General features: G+C 41.6%; 2 protein-coding genes across 6 annotated transcripts in view; one reads left to right on the top strand and one right to left on the bottom strand.

Moving 5' to 3' along the window:
- Positions 1-7589, bottom strand: part of SLA (Src like adaptor) — a 43538-nt gene extending 35949 nt beyond the window's left edge. For all 5 annotated transcript variants that reach the window (XR_012754650.1, XR_012754651.1, XR_012754652.1 and 2 more), the window contains exon 1: positions 7523-7589. The gene's annotated coding sequence lies outside the window, so the exon portion shown is untranslated. The remainder of the gene's footprint in view (positions 1-7522) is intronic.
- The window catches only part of TG (thyroglobulin), a 221975-nt gene that overhangs the window by 179338 nt on the left and 22650 nt on the right, over positions 1-19987 (top strand). The window contains exons 42-43 of the mRNA XM_075316012.1: positions 11077-11241; positions 13533-13700. Coding sequence (XP_075172127.1) covers positions 11077-11241; positions 13533-13700 — 333 coding nt within the window. The remainder of the gene's footprint in view (positions 1-11076; positions 11242-13532; positions 13701-19987) is intronic.

Raw genomic sequence — 19987 nt, 5'->3', positions numbered from 1 at the left:
AATAGCGACCACTTCTAGGGTGACATGAAAGACGAGAAAGCTGTGGTTACCAAAGGCCCGGAGTCGTCATGAGGTGTGAATGAGCCGTCTGCCCCGCGCTGGGGGATGGCTGAAGAAATGGGGAGGTTAGAGTATGGACAATGGGTTTGCCGGCTTAAAGGGATTGTCCTCTTAGAGCAGTCAATAATATTATATCCTGATTTATCAAATCCAGATCCTGACTTTATCAACGTATCAAAGAGGCACCATTCAAAGGGGATTTGTCACCAAATGTGCATTCATTATTAAATAGATCTCTTAAACCTGATGGGGCTGGTGTACTAACATTGTAAAACCCATGTCAGATGTCAGAATGGCTGAATCAACACTTTTGAATGTTTAAAGATAACCTGTCAGTTAGAAAAAAAAAACACCATTTACCTGGTACAGCAGCTGTAGGGAGAATAAAACTTAATTTTCTCCCTGTTGCCCCTCTTCAGGTAACACAGTCAAACATGTTTATAAAAACTATTTAATAGTAGAATTTCATTATTTACAAATAAGACTTTCTTGTAGCTGTCACAATCCCTTTAGATTAAATTTCCACCCATCCAGCATGATTGACAGCTCCTCAGTGCTCCTCCTCCCTGCTGCTCAATATACATCCACCTAGTTTGATTGACAGCTCTTCAGTGTCCATCCTCCTTGTTGCTCAATAACTATCTACCTAGCTTGATTGACAGCTTCTCAGTGTGCCTCCTCCCTGCTGCTCAATAACCATCTACCTAGCCTGATTGACAGCTTCTCAGTGTCCCTCCTCCCTGCTGCTCAATAACCATCTACCTAGCCTGATTGACAGCTCCTCAGTGTCCCTCCTCCCTGCTGCTCAATAACCATCTACAGAGCCTGATTGACAGCTCCTTAGTGTCCCTGCTGCTCAATATCCCAATATCCCTCCATCTAGCCGGATTGACAGCTCCTCATTGTCCCTCCTCCCTGTTGCTCAATACCCATCTACCTAGCCTGATTGACAGCTTCTCAGTGTCCCTCCTCCCTTTTGCAAAATATCCATCTACAGAGCCTGATTGACAGCTCCTTAGTGTCCCTGCTGCTCTATATCCCAATATCCCTCCATCTAGCCGGATTGACAGCTCCTCATTGTCCCTCCTCCCTGTTGCTCAATACCCATCTACCTAGCCTGATTGACAGCTTCTCAGTGTCCCTCCTCCCTTTTGCAAAATATCCATCTACAGAGCCTGATTGACAGCTCCTCAGTATCCCTGCTGCTCAATATCCCAATATCCCTCCACCTAGCCTGATTGACAACTCCTCAGTGTCCCTCCTTCCTGCTGTTCAATATCCATCTACAGAGCCTGATTGACAGCTCCTCAATATCCCTGCTGATCAATAACCATGCACCTAACCTGATTGACAGCTCCTCAATATCCATGCACCTAACCTGATTGACAGCTCCTCAGTGTTCCTCCTCCCTGCTGTTCAATATCAATCCACCTAGCCTCTGATTGACCTCAATATCCCTCCTCTCTGCTGCTTAATATCCATTTACTTAACCTTGATTGAAAGCTCCTCAGTGTCCCTTCTTCATGGCTATCTCTGGCTACCTATCCTTATTGATAGCTACTCAGTGTTCCTCCTCCCTGCTGCCCGATATCCATCTACCTAGCCTTGTTGATATCTTCTCAATGTCCCTCCTCCCTGTTGCTGAATTTCTACTGATCTTGCCTAATTAACAGTCCCTGAGTGTCCCTTCTCCCTGCTGATGAATTTTCAGCTTTCTCCTACCCTTATTGATAGCTCCTTTTTGTCCATCCTCAGTGTTCCTCCTCCCTGCAGCAGCTGAGATCTCACACTGCTCAGTACAAGCTGCAGCTGTCAGTCAGGCTTTGTGGGCGGAGACTGAATACACATAAAATTTGTAAATGCACATTTTAACATCAGGATTATTCAGCTGTTCTGAAATGAGTTTTTAAAATAAGTACACCGGCCTCATCAGATCTAAGAAATCTATTTAAATAATGTATTGTAAAATCTGGGGACAGGTTTGATTTAAAGGGATAGGTTGACATGACTAATCTGCCTAATTACATAGAAAGACGTTGGCCTCAACATCCAGGCAATCAGGGGCCCATTAAAAAGGAGTTGAACAACCCCTTTAATACTGGTGGTCTGGGGTAGCTTTGGGAATAATGGTACATTTTTATACGGTGGCTTAGGGGGTTAATGATATGTAATGTTAAGTATTAACACATTTTTATCTCTGATGGTTTATGAAGGGTTTAGTGGTTGACAGTAAAAGCCCTGGTGGTCTAGAGTGATTTACCAATCCATGGTCTCATGATGATTTAGCAAAGCATAAGGGATTGATAGTGGCATTCTTAGTGGACTAGTGGAGTTAATGGAATATCCCAGGTGGTCTAGGGAAGTTAATGGAATATCCCAGGTGGTCTAGTGAAGTTAATGGAATATCCCAGCTGGTCTAGTGGAGTTAATGGAATATCCCAGGTGGTCTAGTGGAGTTAATGGAATATCCCAGGTGGTCTAGTGGAGTTAATGGAATATCCCAGGTGGTCTAGTGAAGTTAATGGAATATCCCAGGTGGTCTAGTGAAGTTAATGGAATATCCCAGGTGGTCTAGTGAAGTTAATGGAATATCCCAGGTGGTCTAGTGAAGTTAATGGAATATCCCAGGTGGTCTAGTGAAGTTAATGGAATATCCCAGGTGGTCTAGTGAAGTTAATGGAATATCCCAGGTGGTCTAGTGGAGTTAATGGAATATCCCAGGTGGTCTAGTGAAGTTAATGGAATATCCCAGGTGGTCTAGGGATATTTGGTGACCAGAGGTAGTTATAGGGTTAGTCCTGCTCCGCTCACTTCCACATCAGGAGGGAAGCCGGCACGTGATGGATGCGGACATGTGACAGGAGTCTTGCAGATCTCGTGCACTTTGAAGTAGGAATCTGTAGACGTGGCGTCACCGGTCTTCCTTACCTCCAGATGCATAATTGAGAAGAGCAGGTCTAAACCATCAATTATCTCAGGTTACGAAGTGACCCTAGACCACCTGGGATATTCTCTTCACTTTCTGAATGCCACCAGATGGTCTCCATTCCTCCTCAGGGTCCACCCATGCTCCCTGACAGCTCTCTGTGCCCAGTCCTCTGACCCATCTCGCATTGGATCTCCTTGTATCACAGCCAGCACCAGAAATAATGGAGGCTCCACTATGACCTACAGATATTGCATTGCACCACTACATTGTCCTCCCCTGTCAGAAAATGCTCTTCTTACTGACTGATAATCCTGTCTCCTGCGGGATGTCATCCAGTGGTGCCACCAACCTACATAGGACGGTGACACCAAACAGTAGGTGGCACAGCTTGGGATGATCGAGCAGCTCGGTCGGGTGCTCAGTTTCCTTAATCAGCATTTTTATACTACGGTGTTCTGTACTCGTTAACTGACTATAATGAAAGTCAATGAGGAACTCGAGCATTTTTCTGGAAGAATTCCCCATTGACTTTCATTATACTCGGGTCCTTGAGTTGCGTCCATCCAAGCATCCAACTGCTCGTTACGAGTACCGAGCATGGTAGTGCCCGCTCATCATTAGTTACGAGTATCAAGCACCCGAGCATGGTAGTGCCCGCTCATCATTAGTTACGAGTACTGAGCACCTGAGCATGGTAGTGCCCGCTCATCACTAGTTACGAGTACTGAGCACCTGAGCATGGTAGTGCCCACTCATCACTAGTTACAAGTACTGAGCACCTGAGCATGGTAGTGCCCGCTCATCACTAGTTACCAGTACCGAGCACCCGAGCATGGTAGTGCCCGCTCATCACTAGTTACGAGTACTGAGCACGCGAGCATGGTAGTGCCCGCTCATCACTAGTTATGAGTACTGAGCACCTGAGCATGGTAGTGCCCACTCATCACTAGTTACGAGTACTTAGCACCTGAGCATGGTAGTGCCCGCTCATCACTAGTTACGAGTACTGAGCACCCGAGCATGGTAGTGCCCACTCATCACTAGTTACCAGTAATGAGCACCTCAGCATGGTAGTGCCCACTCATCACTAGTTACTAGTACAGAGCACCCAAGCATGGTAGTGCCCACTCATCACTAGTTACCAGTACTGAGCACCCGAGCATGGTAGTGCCCACTCATCACTAGTTACCAGTACTGAGCACCCGAGCATGGTAGTGCCCGCTCATCACTAGTTACGAGTACTGAGCACGCGAGCATGGTAGTGCCCGCTCATCACTAGTTACTAGTACTGAGCACGCGAGCATGGTAGTGCCCGCTCATCACTAGTTACGAGTACTGAGCACGCGAGCATGGTAGTGCCCGCTCATCACTAGTTACGAGTACTGAGCACGCGAGCATGGTAGTGCCCGCTCATCACTAGTTACGAGTACTGAGCACGCGAGCATGGTAGTGCCCGGTCATCACTAGTTACGAGTACTGAGCACGCGAGCATGGTAGTGCCCGCTCATCACTAGTTACGAGTACTGAGCACGCGAGCATGGTAGTGCCCGCTCATCACTAGTTACGAGTACTGAGCACGCGAGCATGGTAGTGCCCGCTCATCACTAGTTACGAGTACAGAGCACGCGAGCATGGTAGTGCCTGCTCATCACTAGTTACCAGTACTGAGCACCCGAGCATGGTAGTGCCCGCTCATCACTAGTTACGAGTACTGAGCACCCGAGCATGGTAGTGCCCGCTCATCACTAGTTACGAGTACAGAGCACCCGAGCATGGTAGTGCCCGCTCATCACTAGTTACGAGTACAGAGCACTCACAGGTCACCCCCTTACACAGAGGATCATCATACATAATGTTCTGCTCGCAGACTGTCCATGCGCATGTTCTCCTTCCAGTTCCACATACAAATCAGTGTAGGGTGACGAATTTAGGCCAAATTTCTCTCTGGCAGAGCACCAGAAAACATAGGAGACATGATGTGCCAATACTGAGAAGTGAAAGATCAGTTGTTTCCTCCTTCTGTCGGTTGTCACTGAGAGGGTGGAGGATGGGATGTATTTATGTTTAAAGTACTGTACAATGGCCCCCAAAAATAAAACCGCAATATAAATTATAGTGCGAAACGAAGATCCATTTATCCATCCTAATACAAAAAAAAAACATGTTCTCTGTGAGCAACGTCTATGAGTCCTCCACATAATGGTTTGTAGCAAAGTGCCCACACTGACGGACACAAACAGAACAGGGCCCTTGTGCAATAACAGTACATGGGCATCTCAGTCCAATAAGTCATCAAAATGTACAATGTCACCTGGTTTGGAGGTAGAAATTGGCCCCTGTGTGTCTACACAGGTTGCATTAATGATATGTCCTCCCCTCAGTCCACAAATAACACTGTCTGAAAAACACAGTGCAATGTGTTTCTACATGTATTGTGCAGACTTTGATATTCCGTAAGTTTCGACACCAAATGTGTCATCTGGGGTGCAGACCTTTTTTTTACAAACAATTCAAGCCTTGCTCCTAGGCCTCAAGAAGTTTCCTCCTATTCTAGGGAAAGTGTAGAATAAAAAGGTAATATGGACCGCAGAAACATCCTATAAAAAGTATGAGAATACTAAAATAATAATAATAATAATAATAATAATAATAATGATAACAATAATAACGATTAAATCAAGGAGAAAGAAATGGCAACATAAAATATATATTAAAAAGATAAATAAGAATATATTTATAGTATATAATATAAAGTCAGCAATAATCAAAAATATTAAACGTTTGAGCCAGTTGGACATATCTTGGCCTTTCTAGTTAAGCCCAAATGATCACAAAATTTTGTAATATACAATAACTATTATTGGGAAATTTAAAACAATGGATCCACATAGTCCAGCCAATAGACCAGATTTGCTCAATTATTTTTTTTGTTTTTTATCTTTTTTTGTTTTTTATCTGACAAATCTTCGCATTTTTAGTTTCTTGCCATTTTTTTGGACCGGGTTAACTAATAATAACAACAATATTGTAACCTATTATATTGTTAGAAGATTTTGGCAATGTGTTAATGAAAAGAATAACCACATTGCCTTAAAAATGATACTCTATGGATTACATTTCTTTTAGACCATTATGAATTTACCAACAGGAAGGGAAAAGAAAAAAGTTCTAACATTTAAAATTTGAAAATTGTTATAAAAATTAATTTAGAATTCAGCAATTTATTACTCTGCACCTCATTAATTTCTACATATAAAGTGTCTGGTTTGAGAGCAAAAATGATCACGTAAAGCGTTTAATTATAATTTTGACCAAACTATCGGTGCCCATTAGTTTTTAAATCTTAAGGATTTTTATTTTAATTTTTTTTTCTCATAAACCTCTTTATTGAATAAATTGTCCAAATTACATAATACCGGAGAAAAGTACATCATTTTATAACACATTTTATAACAATATTTTATGGAGACAGAGCTTCCAACAATCAAAGTAAAGTTTTTTTTTTATTTTAATTTAATATTTTTATAGGTATTTTAAGTATTTTATTTTATATTGATCTGTTATTTAGATGGTTCATGAAACTAGACATAAAATTGTAAATGCGTGGGAGAACAGACGTCTATTGTTTATGTAAACTGATGGGTTACTGAAATTTATTGTAAAACATTAAATCTTGTATATTTGTAGCTCCAAACTTTTGGATTTTTTTTAATCTAAGCTACTTTTTTTCCACAAATTTAGCAATAATAGAACGAATTTTTATTTTTTTAAGTTACCCATGTCTCCATATTTCTCTTTTATATTACTCTTCCTCAATAATTTCGTATTTTGCCCATATTGTGATATTGCGATTTGTTACTATTTTCCTATGTATCAGTGATGATATACTGAAATATGTTAGATTCAATTTTCTATTTTGGAAATTTATTCTATTTCTTAAAAATATTTGTAAATATAATAAGCACCAAAAATGTAATTTACAAAAACTTACAATTGTAACATAAGGTTTAAAAATTACACATAATCATTAAGGTCAAAGTATTATCCTGCTCTGTTAATCCAGAAAAAGGCAAAAGTAAATTCTGCCAAATAATTACAAACTATCCTCAAATTAGGGGCTAAAAAATCCTGGATTGGTGATCAACTCCAAGTAAACTATCACAGATAATGCTAAAAATCCATACAATTAAAAAAAAATACAAAAATGGATATTTCCAAGTTGATTGATACATTTGGCCATCGGACATGTTAAAAAAAATGATTTCAAGGCAGACACTTGTTATTTCCTTATGTTGAGCCACAAAATGATCCAATTTTTACAAACTACCAAAGGCTTAATTTGTTAGCAGATGACCACCATACGATGAAGGGTTACAGTTGGGAGAAGCATATTCATATTTAGTTACCTCTATGATCAAAAAGTATTTCCAAAGAAAAAGTTTCCAAAATTAACCCAACGAAAAGGTAAAATTTGGTGAAAAGTTTTCCAATTTGAGGGTTTTTAAAAAAAAAAAAAAAAAAAAAAAGATTTACCTGCGAAAATCCCATTGCCTTCGATATCTGGACCTTTGTAGGGCTGATGTTGATCTCTTGGGTCGTAGTTGGGGGACTGGAAGAGAAACCAGCTTCACTGTTATGAAGGTTACACACTGAAGCAGAACGTCAGTTGCAAAACAGGCCACAAACTTCCTCTGGGGGGGAACAAAGAAAGTTTCTAGCACTTACTGAGAAGTTCCTGTTTTATTAAGACATCGCTCAACTCTGCAGAAAAGAATAATGGTTGCTGTTTAAGACTATAACTTCAAACTTGTATTTCACAATCCATGTCAAAATAAAAAAGCACACTGCAAAATTGTTCCAATAATGTAGATTCTCACTGAATTTGCACCATTCTTACCGATATGGTGTTTCATAACGTGATAACGTGAGTACTCTTCTCGTGTGGTGCATGTCTTCAAATGAAAGACGTGATAGAATAACTTTCTTGTCCACAGAGATGACTAACAAAACAATTTCCTTGTAGCATTCAGAGAGGAACAGCCCTCTAGAAAAGGAGTGATGAACCTATTGCCCAGTGGCCACATGCGGCCATGAAGCCCTACTTTGTAGACCAACGTCATCTCTACTCTTCTATGTTCAGTAAGGCTGCTTACACACCTCCGGTTTTAGCAGAGCCGGCCAATCCGGCTCTAAAACCTATGCAACGGATGCGGCGACAAAACCGCATCCTTTGCATAAGTTTTTGACATGCGGCCCGTACGGTTTTTGCCGCTTGCGGCAGGCTACTGAGCATGCGCAGTGGAAAAAAATGCATGCGGCGGCCGGAAGCAGTGTTTGCCACAGGACGCCACATGCGGCGTCCATAGGCATGCATTGCAAATCGCGCCGCATCCGGGTTTTTTTGCCGGACAAAAAAACGTGCCAGGCAACGTTCCATCCGGCTGCCGCATCGGCTAAATCTGCCGCATGCGGCAAAAAACGGATGGAACGCAAGCCCATGCAACACAATACGGCACTAATGTAAGTCTATGCACAAAAAACGCAACCGGCGGCAAAAACATACGATTGCGGTTTTTCTGCAAAGTGCCGGATTGTGCCGCACAGGAAAAACCGGATGTGTGAAAGCAGCCTAACTCATAAGCTATGGGAATGTTGTATTTTTAATAGGTACAACATCTTGTTTTTGTGCACGATAAAGTTCACACGTAGTAGAAAATTTAAAATAAGGTTTTTACTTAAAGGGAACCTGTCACCAGATTTGTCCCCTATAAGCTGTGGCCACCACCAGTGAGTCCTTATATACAGCATTCCAGAATGTTGTATATAAGAGCTCAGGCCGCTCTTCATAACATAAAAATCAGTTTTATTATATTATAACTAGGGATGATCGAATACCTTCAATATTCGGCTTCGCGAATATCCGACGAATAGGTCGCCGCTATGCAAATATTCGATGCGCAATGTAAGTTTATGGGAAGCTCAAATAGTTCCGAATAGTTGTTATTCGGGTTTCCCATAGACTTACATTGCGTATCGAATATTCGCGACCTATTCTGAAAATATTCGCAAAGCCGAATATTTGAGGTATGCGATCATCCCTAATTATAACATAAACATAAAAATCAGTTATATTATAACATATATAACATAAAAATCCGTTTTATTATATTCCCCTAGGGGACAGTCCGGTCCGATGGGTGTCGCGTCTCCTCTCTGCTGCAACTGCCGTCCTCCTTCTACTCAGCCCAATATGGATGACGTGTCCTACGTCATCCACACAGGCTGGCATTGCGGTCTTGTGCAGGCGCACTTTGATCTGCCCTGCTCTGGGCAGATCAATGTATTGTAGTGCGCATGTGCAGCAATCTTTAACCTTTCCTCGCACCTGCACATTACAGTATTTTGATCTGCCCTCAGCAGACGAGATCAAAGTGCACCTGCACAGGACTGCAATTCTGGCCTGTGTGGATGACGTAGGGCACATCATCTATACTGGGCTGGGTAGAAGCAGGACACCAATCACTGCAGAGAGGAGGCACCAGACTGGAAAGCAGCAGCGCCCATTGGACCATACTACCCCCTAGCTGAGTATAATAAAAGTGATTTTTACGTTCTATATAGCGGCCTGAGCTCTTATATACAGTATTCTCGAATTCTGCATATAAGGGCTCACTGGTGGTGGCCAATCTGGTGACAGGTTCCCATTAAGACTACTATACCTGACCCGCCTGGTTACTATACAGCCTAGAGGTCCCAGCTGCACAGTCTCTATAGGTCCTTGTCCAGACTGAAACAATCCTAACTGGTAAGTCAGATGACCACTCAGACCAATTGCTTCCTAAGCTGCCATCAAGAGTTCCACATACTTCCTTAAGAAACTGATGGAAAGCGCAGTGTAAAATAAGATAAACCAAAAGCAATAATAAACCTGGAGAAAAATAAAACCAACAGGCTCTAGTTACAAGCAGCGTCCACTTTAGAAATATCACCGCCAGGGAATAAAAGCCTGGAGAGGGCGTAAGTAGTAACATATGCCGCGTGATAGAGAAGACCAAATTACATATTAAAAAACACTTGTTGGCTAAAGATACAACACGTGGAAACACAGAGACAAATTGTTCAGAACCCAGATAGCGACTGAACCTTACTGTAGTCCAGTGGAGGCAGCCAGATCAAATCGGAGGCATGACACTTATATGATGGAAGCCTTTGGGGTACTTTGATCAACTTAATTTTAATTGGGGTATCTCAGATTAGAAAGATTGGACTAGAAAACCCATAGTCATTTCAATTTTCTGCTAGAGAAATCTCTTTGAAGAGTTTGTCCAAAATGGTAGTGAAAAGTATGGAAGAAGTGTGGCTGTTCTCCAAAATATACAATATACAAAGAATATTAACCAGGAATGGGTAACATAATTTCTGGTCAAGATCAAGGCTACTCTTCTTAGAGTATAAAGGGTTAATAAACAAGATCTATTGGTTCTGATTGAACATCTACTGTAGCAGTTTTATTAAGTAAGAAGTATAAGGTGACATCTAAAATAATCTCACACATCACATTGAGTTTTTGACAATCAACTTCCTTTGCTTATCAGATGACATGATCTTTTGTGCTACAGGCACAACAGATGCCTAGAAACAGTATTTGACTTCTTTGAAAAGTTTTTCCTTGGTAGGGTCCATTGATAATTAAGAATTTTGGAAGGTTGCAAGTGAAAACAATCGGACAAAATGGTAATTAGTATTTTTCACCGTGGAAACATAGAGACTTTTTGGAGAACAGCTTATTAAGCTACAATTACAATCTAGAACAAGTGTGCAACTATATGCAATCTATGATCCGATTCTCTGGGAGCTACATATTTAAAGACTCCATTGTGTTTGGCACTCCAGAGAGAAAGGGTTGAAGTGGAGTCGTGGTGCTCATGAGTTTGTCTCGCTTTTATTGTAGCCCCACAGAATTTGAATGGCGTGGCACCATCTTGACGGCCACTCCATTCAAAGTCAACATGATTGATGGACCCTTCCGAGTAAAATAAGCCAAATGACTAATTCCCGTTCATTATTTCATTGCATCTCATTCCTAGGGGGGCTCAGCCTTTTCTCCAATGTTACCCGTAAGTGAGAGAAGAGCTCGACAGCAAGTTAAATCACTGGCGGAGGAAGTAGGATGTCCACTTACCGGAAGCGAAGAAACCTTGACCTGTCTACGCAAAGTTGATGCCAACACACTCAACGCGGCACAAACCAAGGTTGTTCAGTTATTAACACTGATTAAACGATTTGATGATAATAACGGATTAAAGGGTTTCCAGCATGAAAGAAACATGGCCACATTCTTCTGTATACTGTATATGTTGTATCTAGTATTGGAACTTATCGCTTTTGAAGTGAAAGAGTCTTGGCTAATACCAAACCTGTTATATGTTTGGTTGTGTCGTTTTTGTTTTTTTTTCAAAGAAGGCATCTATGGTTTTCTAATTTTGAAAACCCCTTTAAGTACCATAAGAAGTTGAAGTCATGATTGATGTTCCCAAAATGGAATGGTTTAGTTTTCTTAAAATCCCCCTTGAGTGATGCTGGATCTCCAAAGGCAATAATGATCAGTGAATGTCAATGCACTGTCCAAAAAGTTTGACATCCAAGCCAAAGTTATCCATAAAAATAGAGGTTGAAAGGGTCGACTATAAGAGGACAAATCACAGCCTTGTGTCATCATGTCATGTTATTAATTTTGGGTGGAAAATATTTAGCATCCACGTGCCTGTCATATCTATGGAAAACCTAAAGGACTACAGTTTTAAAAAGTCAATTATGAGTTTGGGTCATCTGTTGAGCACTGATGAGCAGTTTGTGACATTTTATGAATAAAACACGCTTGACCTAACAAGTCACACAGTTCCAGGAATTCGTAACATCGACTGACCGACTCAACGTTTTCAGTCTAGTTGTGAAATGTAGCATTGAGGAAATCCTTGCAGATTTCTTTCATTGTTTGACTGTAATCTGATCAAATCATTGTTTGGAAGCCTTCTCGTGATGAGAGTTACTCACCTCCGTAGACATTGTAGATGTACGTACTTACTCGTGACATTAAAATATCTTTCCAGGATCACAAAAAAACCCCAAAGAATAGGCTCTTTCAAACATGTGACCGGTGGGGTGACAAGAGTCATAAGTCACTAGGCTGATATTGATGTACTATCCTAAAGGCCCCCATACACATTAAACTGACGTAGGGAGAACCCAACGATATAGGAGGGCTTGGCACAGATGATATCGGGGACATAAAGATCCGGATTGTCGGACTTTGAACTGACGAACCTTTCTGATCTCATGGGGAACACAGGGGCTCTCTCGTTTATGGAAGAGATGTCAGAGATAGTTTGGACGAGAGCTATCTTTTCTCTGACATCTATCCATTGTGTTCGGGGACTTTATGATAGGACATCAATATTGTGGTCCAGGAAAACTTTTTTATCATAGAATGACAACGAGAGAAACTCAAGTAGATTTTTTTTTCACAATTTTGTTTCTTAGTTGAGCTGCAGTATTAACAACTTTTTTTATATTTGTGGTTTTTTGCTTCTTTTTTTATAGAATTTTGGACCAGGTTCACAATATATTTCTCTCTAAAAGCGTATCCACTACTTTTGTGTTTTTTTTTAAATGGTCTGATGTTCATCAGGGTTCCAGTATTTTTGATGATAATAATGGTGTGACAATCTGCACTCTTCCTTGCAAGGAAAATATTGGAACCTCTGATGAAAAAAACATAAAACCAATGAGGAGAACGCCTTGTAAGGTGCCACCAATGGGACCACCTCTAATCACGAGAACAGGAGTTCGATCTCTCCCATTTCAATGGATTGGTGGTTTCCATCAGTCCAACTCCACTAAATTGGGGGATGTGAACCTTTTTCTCATTGTTAGTGGACATCCCAATAAATGTTAGTCATGGACCAATCTCTTTAAGGTGTAATCTTCAGAGGACGTTTCTCAATGCCTACGCCACAGCCATGAGGACTTCATAAGTCTTGGTACATACCGTAGGATCCTGACATTTTCTATCCTATAAATATGGAGCAGAACTTTGGTATAGGACATAAGAAATTTATATATATTTGTCTTGATTTGCTCATATGGATGAGAACAACACTCCTTCATTACAACATCTGGTGATGTGGTCTTCAAGCCAAAATATCAGGACCTTGGATGATGATTGTTTACATATATAACATACGTCTAGTCTATGTACAAGAGTGCATGCTGTTTATCCATGGTGGCATGACATTTGTAAAGAAAAATTGTGGTCTGCTTATTAATATGGCCAGAATTAGAAAATCATTTTACAGTCAAGATCAATGTAAGGATCAAAAATTGTCTGGTCTTACCAACCCTATCCAAATTCATTCACTAGTCACTAATGTTTGCGAATGTATTGTGATGAGAATTCTACACGTTTTGGGTCAAGGACCTTTAGGTTCAGATATGATTTACAAGTTCCATAAATTGTTGCTTACATCTTCTATTGTATTGACAGCTTCTTGCTGTACAAGGACCATTTCAGACCTGGGGACCGGTGGTGGATGGCGTCTACCTCCGCAATACACTGTCAGACTTACTGCAGCAGAAGACCACCCAAACTATAGACCTTCTTATAGGAAGCTCTGAGCATGATGGTTTGGTCAGCAGATCTATGGCAATTAAGGTAAGACACCCAGCTGATACCATGAAATGTTTTTCAGTACAATTGGCCATTTTTTTTTATATCTTGGGTAAGTCTGTCCTAAATGTTTAGCTATAAAGATGAGCAGTGGTGGACCCAACTTGCAGGATCTGCCTTTTTCCCCTTATCCTTACTAGGAAATTCACAATTAGTTTGGCTTCTCCTAACCTTCGCCACAACATATAAGGATTAGTAATGGTGGACAAAACTTGAGGAAGGTGAACGTCCTCTTCCTGTGTCGTAATCAGGGACTTAACCAAGAAAGTTGGGAATAATGCCAAGGAAACTAGCAACGGTAAACCCAACTTCCGGGGTCTAGTTCCATCCTTCTTAAGTTTAGACTTTATAGATAGACAATGTTAGACCCAACTTTCAAAAATCTGAATTGTCCTTACATCTACCAAGTAGTCTACTAAGAAAATTGGGCTTTAGTCTTTGCCTTCGACAAAAATCTTGAGATTGAGATATTTTAAGGAAACTTGTCCCTAGGTTATTGGCCTCTAAACCTCTAATAGAGTATACACAGGGATTTTTTACTTGTTTGTCTGAGAAATCCCTTTTCGTCAGCACTAAAATTCAGGCATCAAAAAACATGGTAATAAAGTGGCAGTCAACATCAACAAAATAGTTTTTAACGGGCTCAGAATGGGGTAATTATATCACCGGTGTGTCACCATTTCAGTTGGTGATGGGCTACGCAGTCATTACCTGTGATTCTACCAAGACGTAGGGACCACTGGGGCAAATGGAAAGTGTTAGAAAGGGAAAATGTCTAATTTTTTGCAATTCTCAGCGTTTTTCCAAAAATAAAAAAAAATGTTGACTTGGACACTTTAACATGCGATTGTTTACTTCAAGCAAAACCCAATCATCTTCTCTCTGGGCAAATATCAGATAAGCAATGAGTCCTAGTCACAAGGAAACAGCATGTGAGCTGATAACGTGTCTGATATTTCCAATAATGATACTGATCACAGGCATCAGATACGGGATATAAAGTGTCGCTTCTCACGTCTGCTTGTCAGGGGGTACACGAGGGCATCATATTCCTGGAAGATGAAGGACTGAGTCATTATTATTTTGCACACAATCTTAGGAGAGTCATACCCAGTGGTGTACCTCCAATGGCGGCAGACCATCCGGCTGCTATGGGGCCTGTGAGTTGATGGAGCAGCACCAGCCCCCCCGCCACCTCGCATCACACTTTCAAATGTATCGGCACAGATGAAACAGGGAACGCTCCGCTGTCCGCTCCCTCCTCCATCATTCTCCCACTGAGTCTGCGCTCTGACATCTCAGCACAGCGGGTGCAATGACGTCAGTACTGTGCGCCCCTGTGCCGAAATGTGCAGTGCTGCAAAACACACTGAGGAGACTGGGAGAAAGAGGAGAAGAAAGTTTTGTTTTTTTTAAGTCAGTGAATACACTGGTGCCCAATGGCCAAAATACTATATGGAGAACTATGGAGTGTGCATTGTACAATATGGAGGACTGTGGGGGGTGCATTATAATATGTAGAAGACTATGGGGTGCATTATAGAATATGGAGGACTATTGGGGGTGCATTATACAATATGGAGGACTGTGGGGGGTGCATTATAATATATGGAGGACTAAGGTGTGCATTATACAATATGAAGGACTATGGGGGGTGCATTATACAATATGGAGGACTATGGGGTGTGCATTATACAATATGGAGGACTATGGGGTGTGCAGAATTGCAGTATGGAGGACTACGGGGGTGCCTTATACAATATCGAGGACTGCGGGGGTGCATTATAATATATGGAGAGCTATGGGGTGCATTTTTTCATAGGGAGCACTATGGGGTGTGCAATATAATATATGGAGGACTATGTATGTGTATTATACTATATGGAGGACTGTGGGGGGTGAATTATAATATATGGAAGACTATGGGGAGTATTATACAATATGGAGGACTATTGGGGCTGCATTATACAATATGGAGGACTCTGGGGGGTGCATTATAATATATATAAGACTACAGGGTGTATAATACAATATGGAAGACTATGGGGGGGTGCATTATAATATATGGAGGACTATGGGGTGGGCATTATACAATATGGAAGACTATGGCGGGTGCATTATACAATATAGAGCACTGTGGGAGGTGCATTATAATATATTGAGGGCTATGGGGGTGCATTATACTATATGGAGCACTATGGGGTGTGCAATATAATATAGCTTCCAAAGAAACCTGAAGACCCACCTCTTCCGACAAGCCTACAACCTGCCGTAACCCTCAGTCTGATACAGCGACGTACAATCAGCTCTACCCTCACCTACTGTATCCTCACCCATCCCTTGTAGACTGTGAGCCCTCGCGGGCAGGGACCTCTATCCTCCTGTACCAGTCTGTGCCTTGTATTGTTTATGATTATTGTACTTGTCCCTATTATGTAAACCCCTTTCACATGTAAAGCGCCATGGAATTGATGGCGCTATAATAATAAATAATAATAATACGGAGGACTATGTAGGTGTATTATAATATATGGTAGACTATGGGGTGTATTATACAATATATAGGACTATTGGAGGTGCATTATAATATATGGAGGACTATGGGGTGCACTATACATTATGGAGAAGTATGGGGGGTGTATTATACAGTATATGGAGGACTAGGGGGTGCATTATACAATATAGAGGACTATGGGGGTGCATTATGCTATATGGAGAGCTATGGGGTGCATTATACTATATGGAGCACTATAAGGTGTGCGATATAATATATGGAGGACCATGTAGGTGCATTTCACTATATGGAAGGCTTTGTGCAGCCATTATAATATTTGGAGGGCTATGAGGGAGCCTTTTCTCTTTAATAAGGTTATTTGAGGGCCATTATACTATATAAAAGCAATTATACAGTGTGAAGGATTGTGTGGGGTCTCTCATGCTATGTGGAGGGCTTTGTTGGGGTCATTACACTGCGTAAAGTGGTGTGGAGGCCATTATACTGCATGGAGGGCTGTGTGGAGATCATACTGTGTTGGGGTCACCATACTTTCCCGGGGTAGTTGTGGATAGTAGAGTAGGGTCACCATACTGTGTGTATGGATGGTACTGTGGAGGAATTCCCTGTCTGGTACCATACTGTGTGTATGGATGGTACTGTGGAGGAATTCCCTGTCTGGTACCATACTGTGTGTATGGAGGGTACTGTGGAGGAATTCCCTGTCTGGTACCATACTGTGTGTATGGAGGGTACTGTGGAGGAATTCCCTGTCTGGTACCATACTGTGTGTATGGAGGGTACTGTGGAGGAATTCCCTGTCTGGTACCATATTGTGTGTATGGAGGGTACTGTGGAGGAATTCCCTGTCTGGTACCATACTGTGTGTATGGAGGGTCCTGTGGAGGACTTCCCTGTCTGGTACCATACTGTGTGTATGGAGGGTACTGTGGAGTAATTTCCTGTCTGGTACCATACTGTGTGTATGGAGGGTACTGTGGAGTTATTCCCTGTCTGGTACCATACTGTGTGTATGGAGGGTGTTGTGGAGGAATTTCCTGTCTGGTACCATACTGTGTGTATGGAGGGTACTGTGGAGGAATTCCCTGTCTGGTACCATACTGTGTGTATGGAGGGTACTGTGGAGTAATTTCCTGTCTGGTACCATACTGTGTGTATGGAGGGTACTGTGGAGGACTTCCCTGTCTGGTACCATACTGTGTGTATGGAGGGTACTGTGGAGGAATTCCCTGTCTGGTACCATACTGTGTGCATGGAGGGTACTGTGGAGTTATTCCCTGTCTGGTACCATACTGTGTGTATGGAGGGTACTGTGGAGGAATTCCCTGTCTGGTACCATACTGTGTGCATGGAGGGTACTGTGGAGTTATTCCCTGTCTGGTACCATACTGTGTGTATGGAGGGTATTGTGGAGGAATTTCCTGTCTGGTACCATACTGTGTGTATGGAGGGTACTGTGGAGGAATTCCCTGTCTGGTACCATACTGTGTGTATGGAGGGTACTGTGGAGTAATTTCCTGTCTGGTACCATACTGTGTGTATGGAGGGTACTGTGGAGGAATTCCCTGTCTGGTACCATACTGTGTGTATGGAGGGTACTGTGGAGGACTTCCCTGTCTGGTACCATACTGTGTGTATGGAGGGTACTGTGGAGTAATTTCCTGTCTGGTACCATACTGTGTGTATGGAGGGTACTGTGGAGGAATTCCCTGTCTGGTACCATACTGTGTGTATGGAGGGTACTGTGGAGGAGTTCCCTGTCTGGTACCATACTGTGTGTATGGAGGGTACTGTGGAGGAATTCCCTGTCTGGTACCATACTGTGTGTATGGAGGGTACTGTGGAGGAGTTCCCTGTCTGGTACCATACTGTGTGTATGGAGGGTACTGTGGAGGACTTCCCTGTCTGGTACCATACTGTGTGTATGGAGGGTACTGTGGAGGAATTCACTGTCTGGTACCATACTGTGTGTATGGAGGGTACTGTGGAGGAATTCCCTGTCTGGTACCATACTGTGTGTATGGAGGGTACTGTGGAGGAGTTCCCTGTCTGGTACCATACTGTGTGTATGGAGGGTACTGTGGAGGAGTTCCCTGTCTGGTACCATACTGTGTGTATGGAGGGTACTGTGGAGGAGTTCCCTGTCTGGTACCATACTGTGTGTATGGAGGGTACTGTGGAGGAGTTCCCTGTCTGGTACCATACTGTGTGTATGGAGGGTACTGTGGAGGACTTCCCTGTCTGGTACCATACTGTGTGTATGGAGGGATTCACTATGGGGTGTTATACAGGGTTTGGGGGGCACTTTTGTTGGCATGACACTTTATGGGTTCAAAGAAAGGGGAATCTAGGGGCTTCAATAAGAGGCAAATTACTTATAAGGGTTGTAAAGTTGTGAGATTTGTTCACCCATGACCCAGACATATTTCATTCAATTTATTTATTTGGTTTCCCGTTTTCATACCCCGTATGGAGAAATCCTTAAAGAGGACCTATCACAAGGTCAAAGTCTCCAGTTTACAGCGGATTCCTGCAGCTTCCCTGAGTATTCAGATGGTTTTGGTTGTTTTTATTCCGCCATATGGTTGCAGACACATTCACTGCTAATTGTTATGGTCTTTACCAATGAGAGCCGACCTTGTTAAAAGAAGGCGTCTTATTCTGGATCCACAGTATTGTTTCCGCAATCCACTTCTCATTCACTGACAGCAAACAGATATAATGAAAATAAAGAGGAATAAGAATAAAATGTATATAACAGTTTCCAGTTATACCGTAATTTTTACTATATATACTTTTTAACACAATGATGAGCTCCAGGCTTTTTGGGACTGTAGTTTGTCAACAAGTTTCGCCATTTCCCTTGTGGCCGCGCTTCCTGTTCCTCATCATTTCCTACAAATGTGATATATACTAATAGTAGATTGGGTGAAAATAGACGCTCCAAACCTCAGGCCTCAATATGTTCTCTGAAGATAACGCACCATTTCTAGTTATTGTTATAGATACAGTGTGTGTAAGATTTCACAACACTTCAGAGGAATGTATACAGTTATGTGGAATAAGTCTATGAGCAACAAATAGTACATAAACTCTGTGCACCCTGGGTATCAATGTGCCAGAGCGACATCCCATAAAGGCTAAAGGAAAGGTCTGTATGTAAGATATGTGTCTATACTGCCTCTATGTACAAGAATATAACTACTATAATACTGCTCCTATATGTACAAGAATATAACTACTATAATACTGCTCCTTGGTACAAGAATATAACTACTATAATACTGCCCCCTATGTAGAAGAATATAACTACTATAATACTGCTCCTATATACAAGAATATAACTACTATAATACTGCCCCTATGTACAAGAATATAACTACTATAATACTGCCCCTATGTACAAGAATATAACTACTATAAAACTGCCCCTATGTACAAGAATATAACTACTATAATACTGCCCCTATGTACAAGAATATAACTACTATAATACTGCCCCCTATGTACAAGAATATAACTACTATAATACTGCCTCTATGTATAAGAATATAACTACTATAATACTGCACCTATGTACAAGAATATAACTACTATAATACTGCCCCCATGTACAAGAATATAACTACTATAATACTGCCCCCATGTACAAGAATATAACTACTATAATACTGCCCCTATGTACAATATAACTACTATAATACTGCCCCTTTGTACAAGAATATAACTACTATAATACTGCTCCTATATGTACAAG

Source organism: Anomaloglossus baeobatrachus, chromosome 6 (genome assembly GCF_048569485.1).
Source record: "Anomaloglossus baeobatrachus isolate aAnoBae1 chromosome 6, aAnoBae1.hap1, whole genome shotgun sequence".
Lineage (NCBI taxonomy): Eukaryota > Metazoa > Chordata > Amphibia > Anura > Aromobatidae > Anomaloglossus > Anomaloglossus baeobatrachus.
The sequence above is the reverse complement of the archived record's forward strand: the minus strand, read 5'-3'. Positions and strand labels throughout refer to the sequence as shown.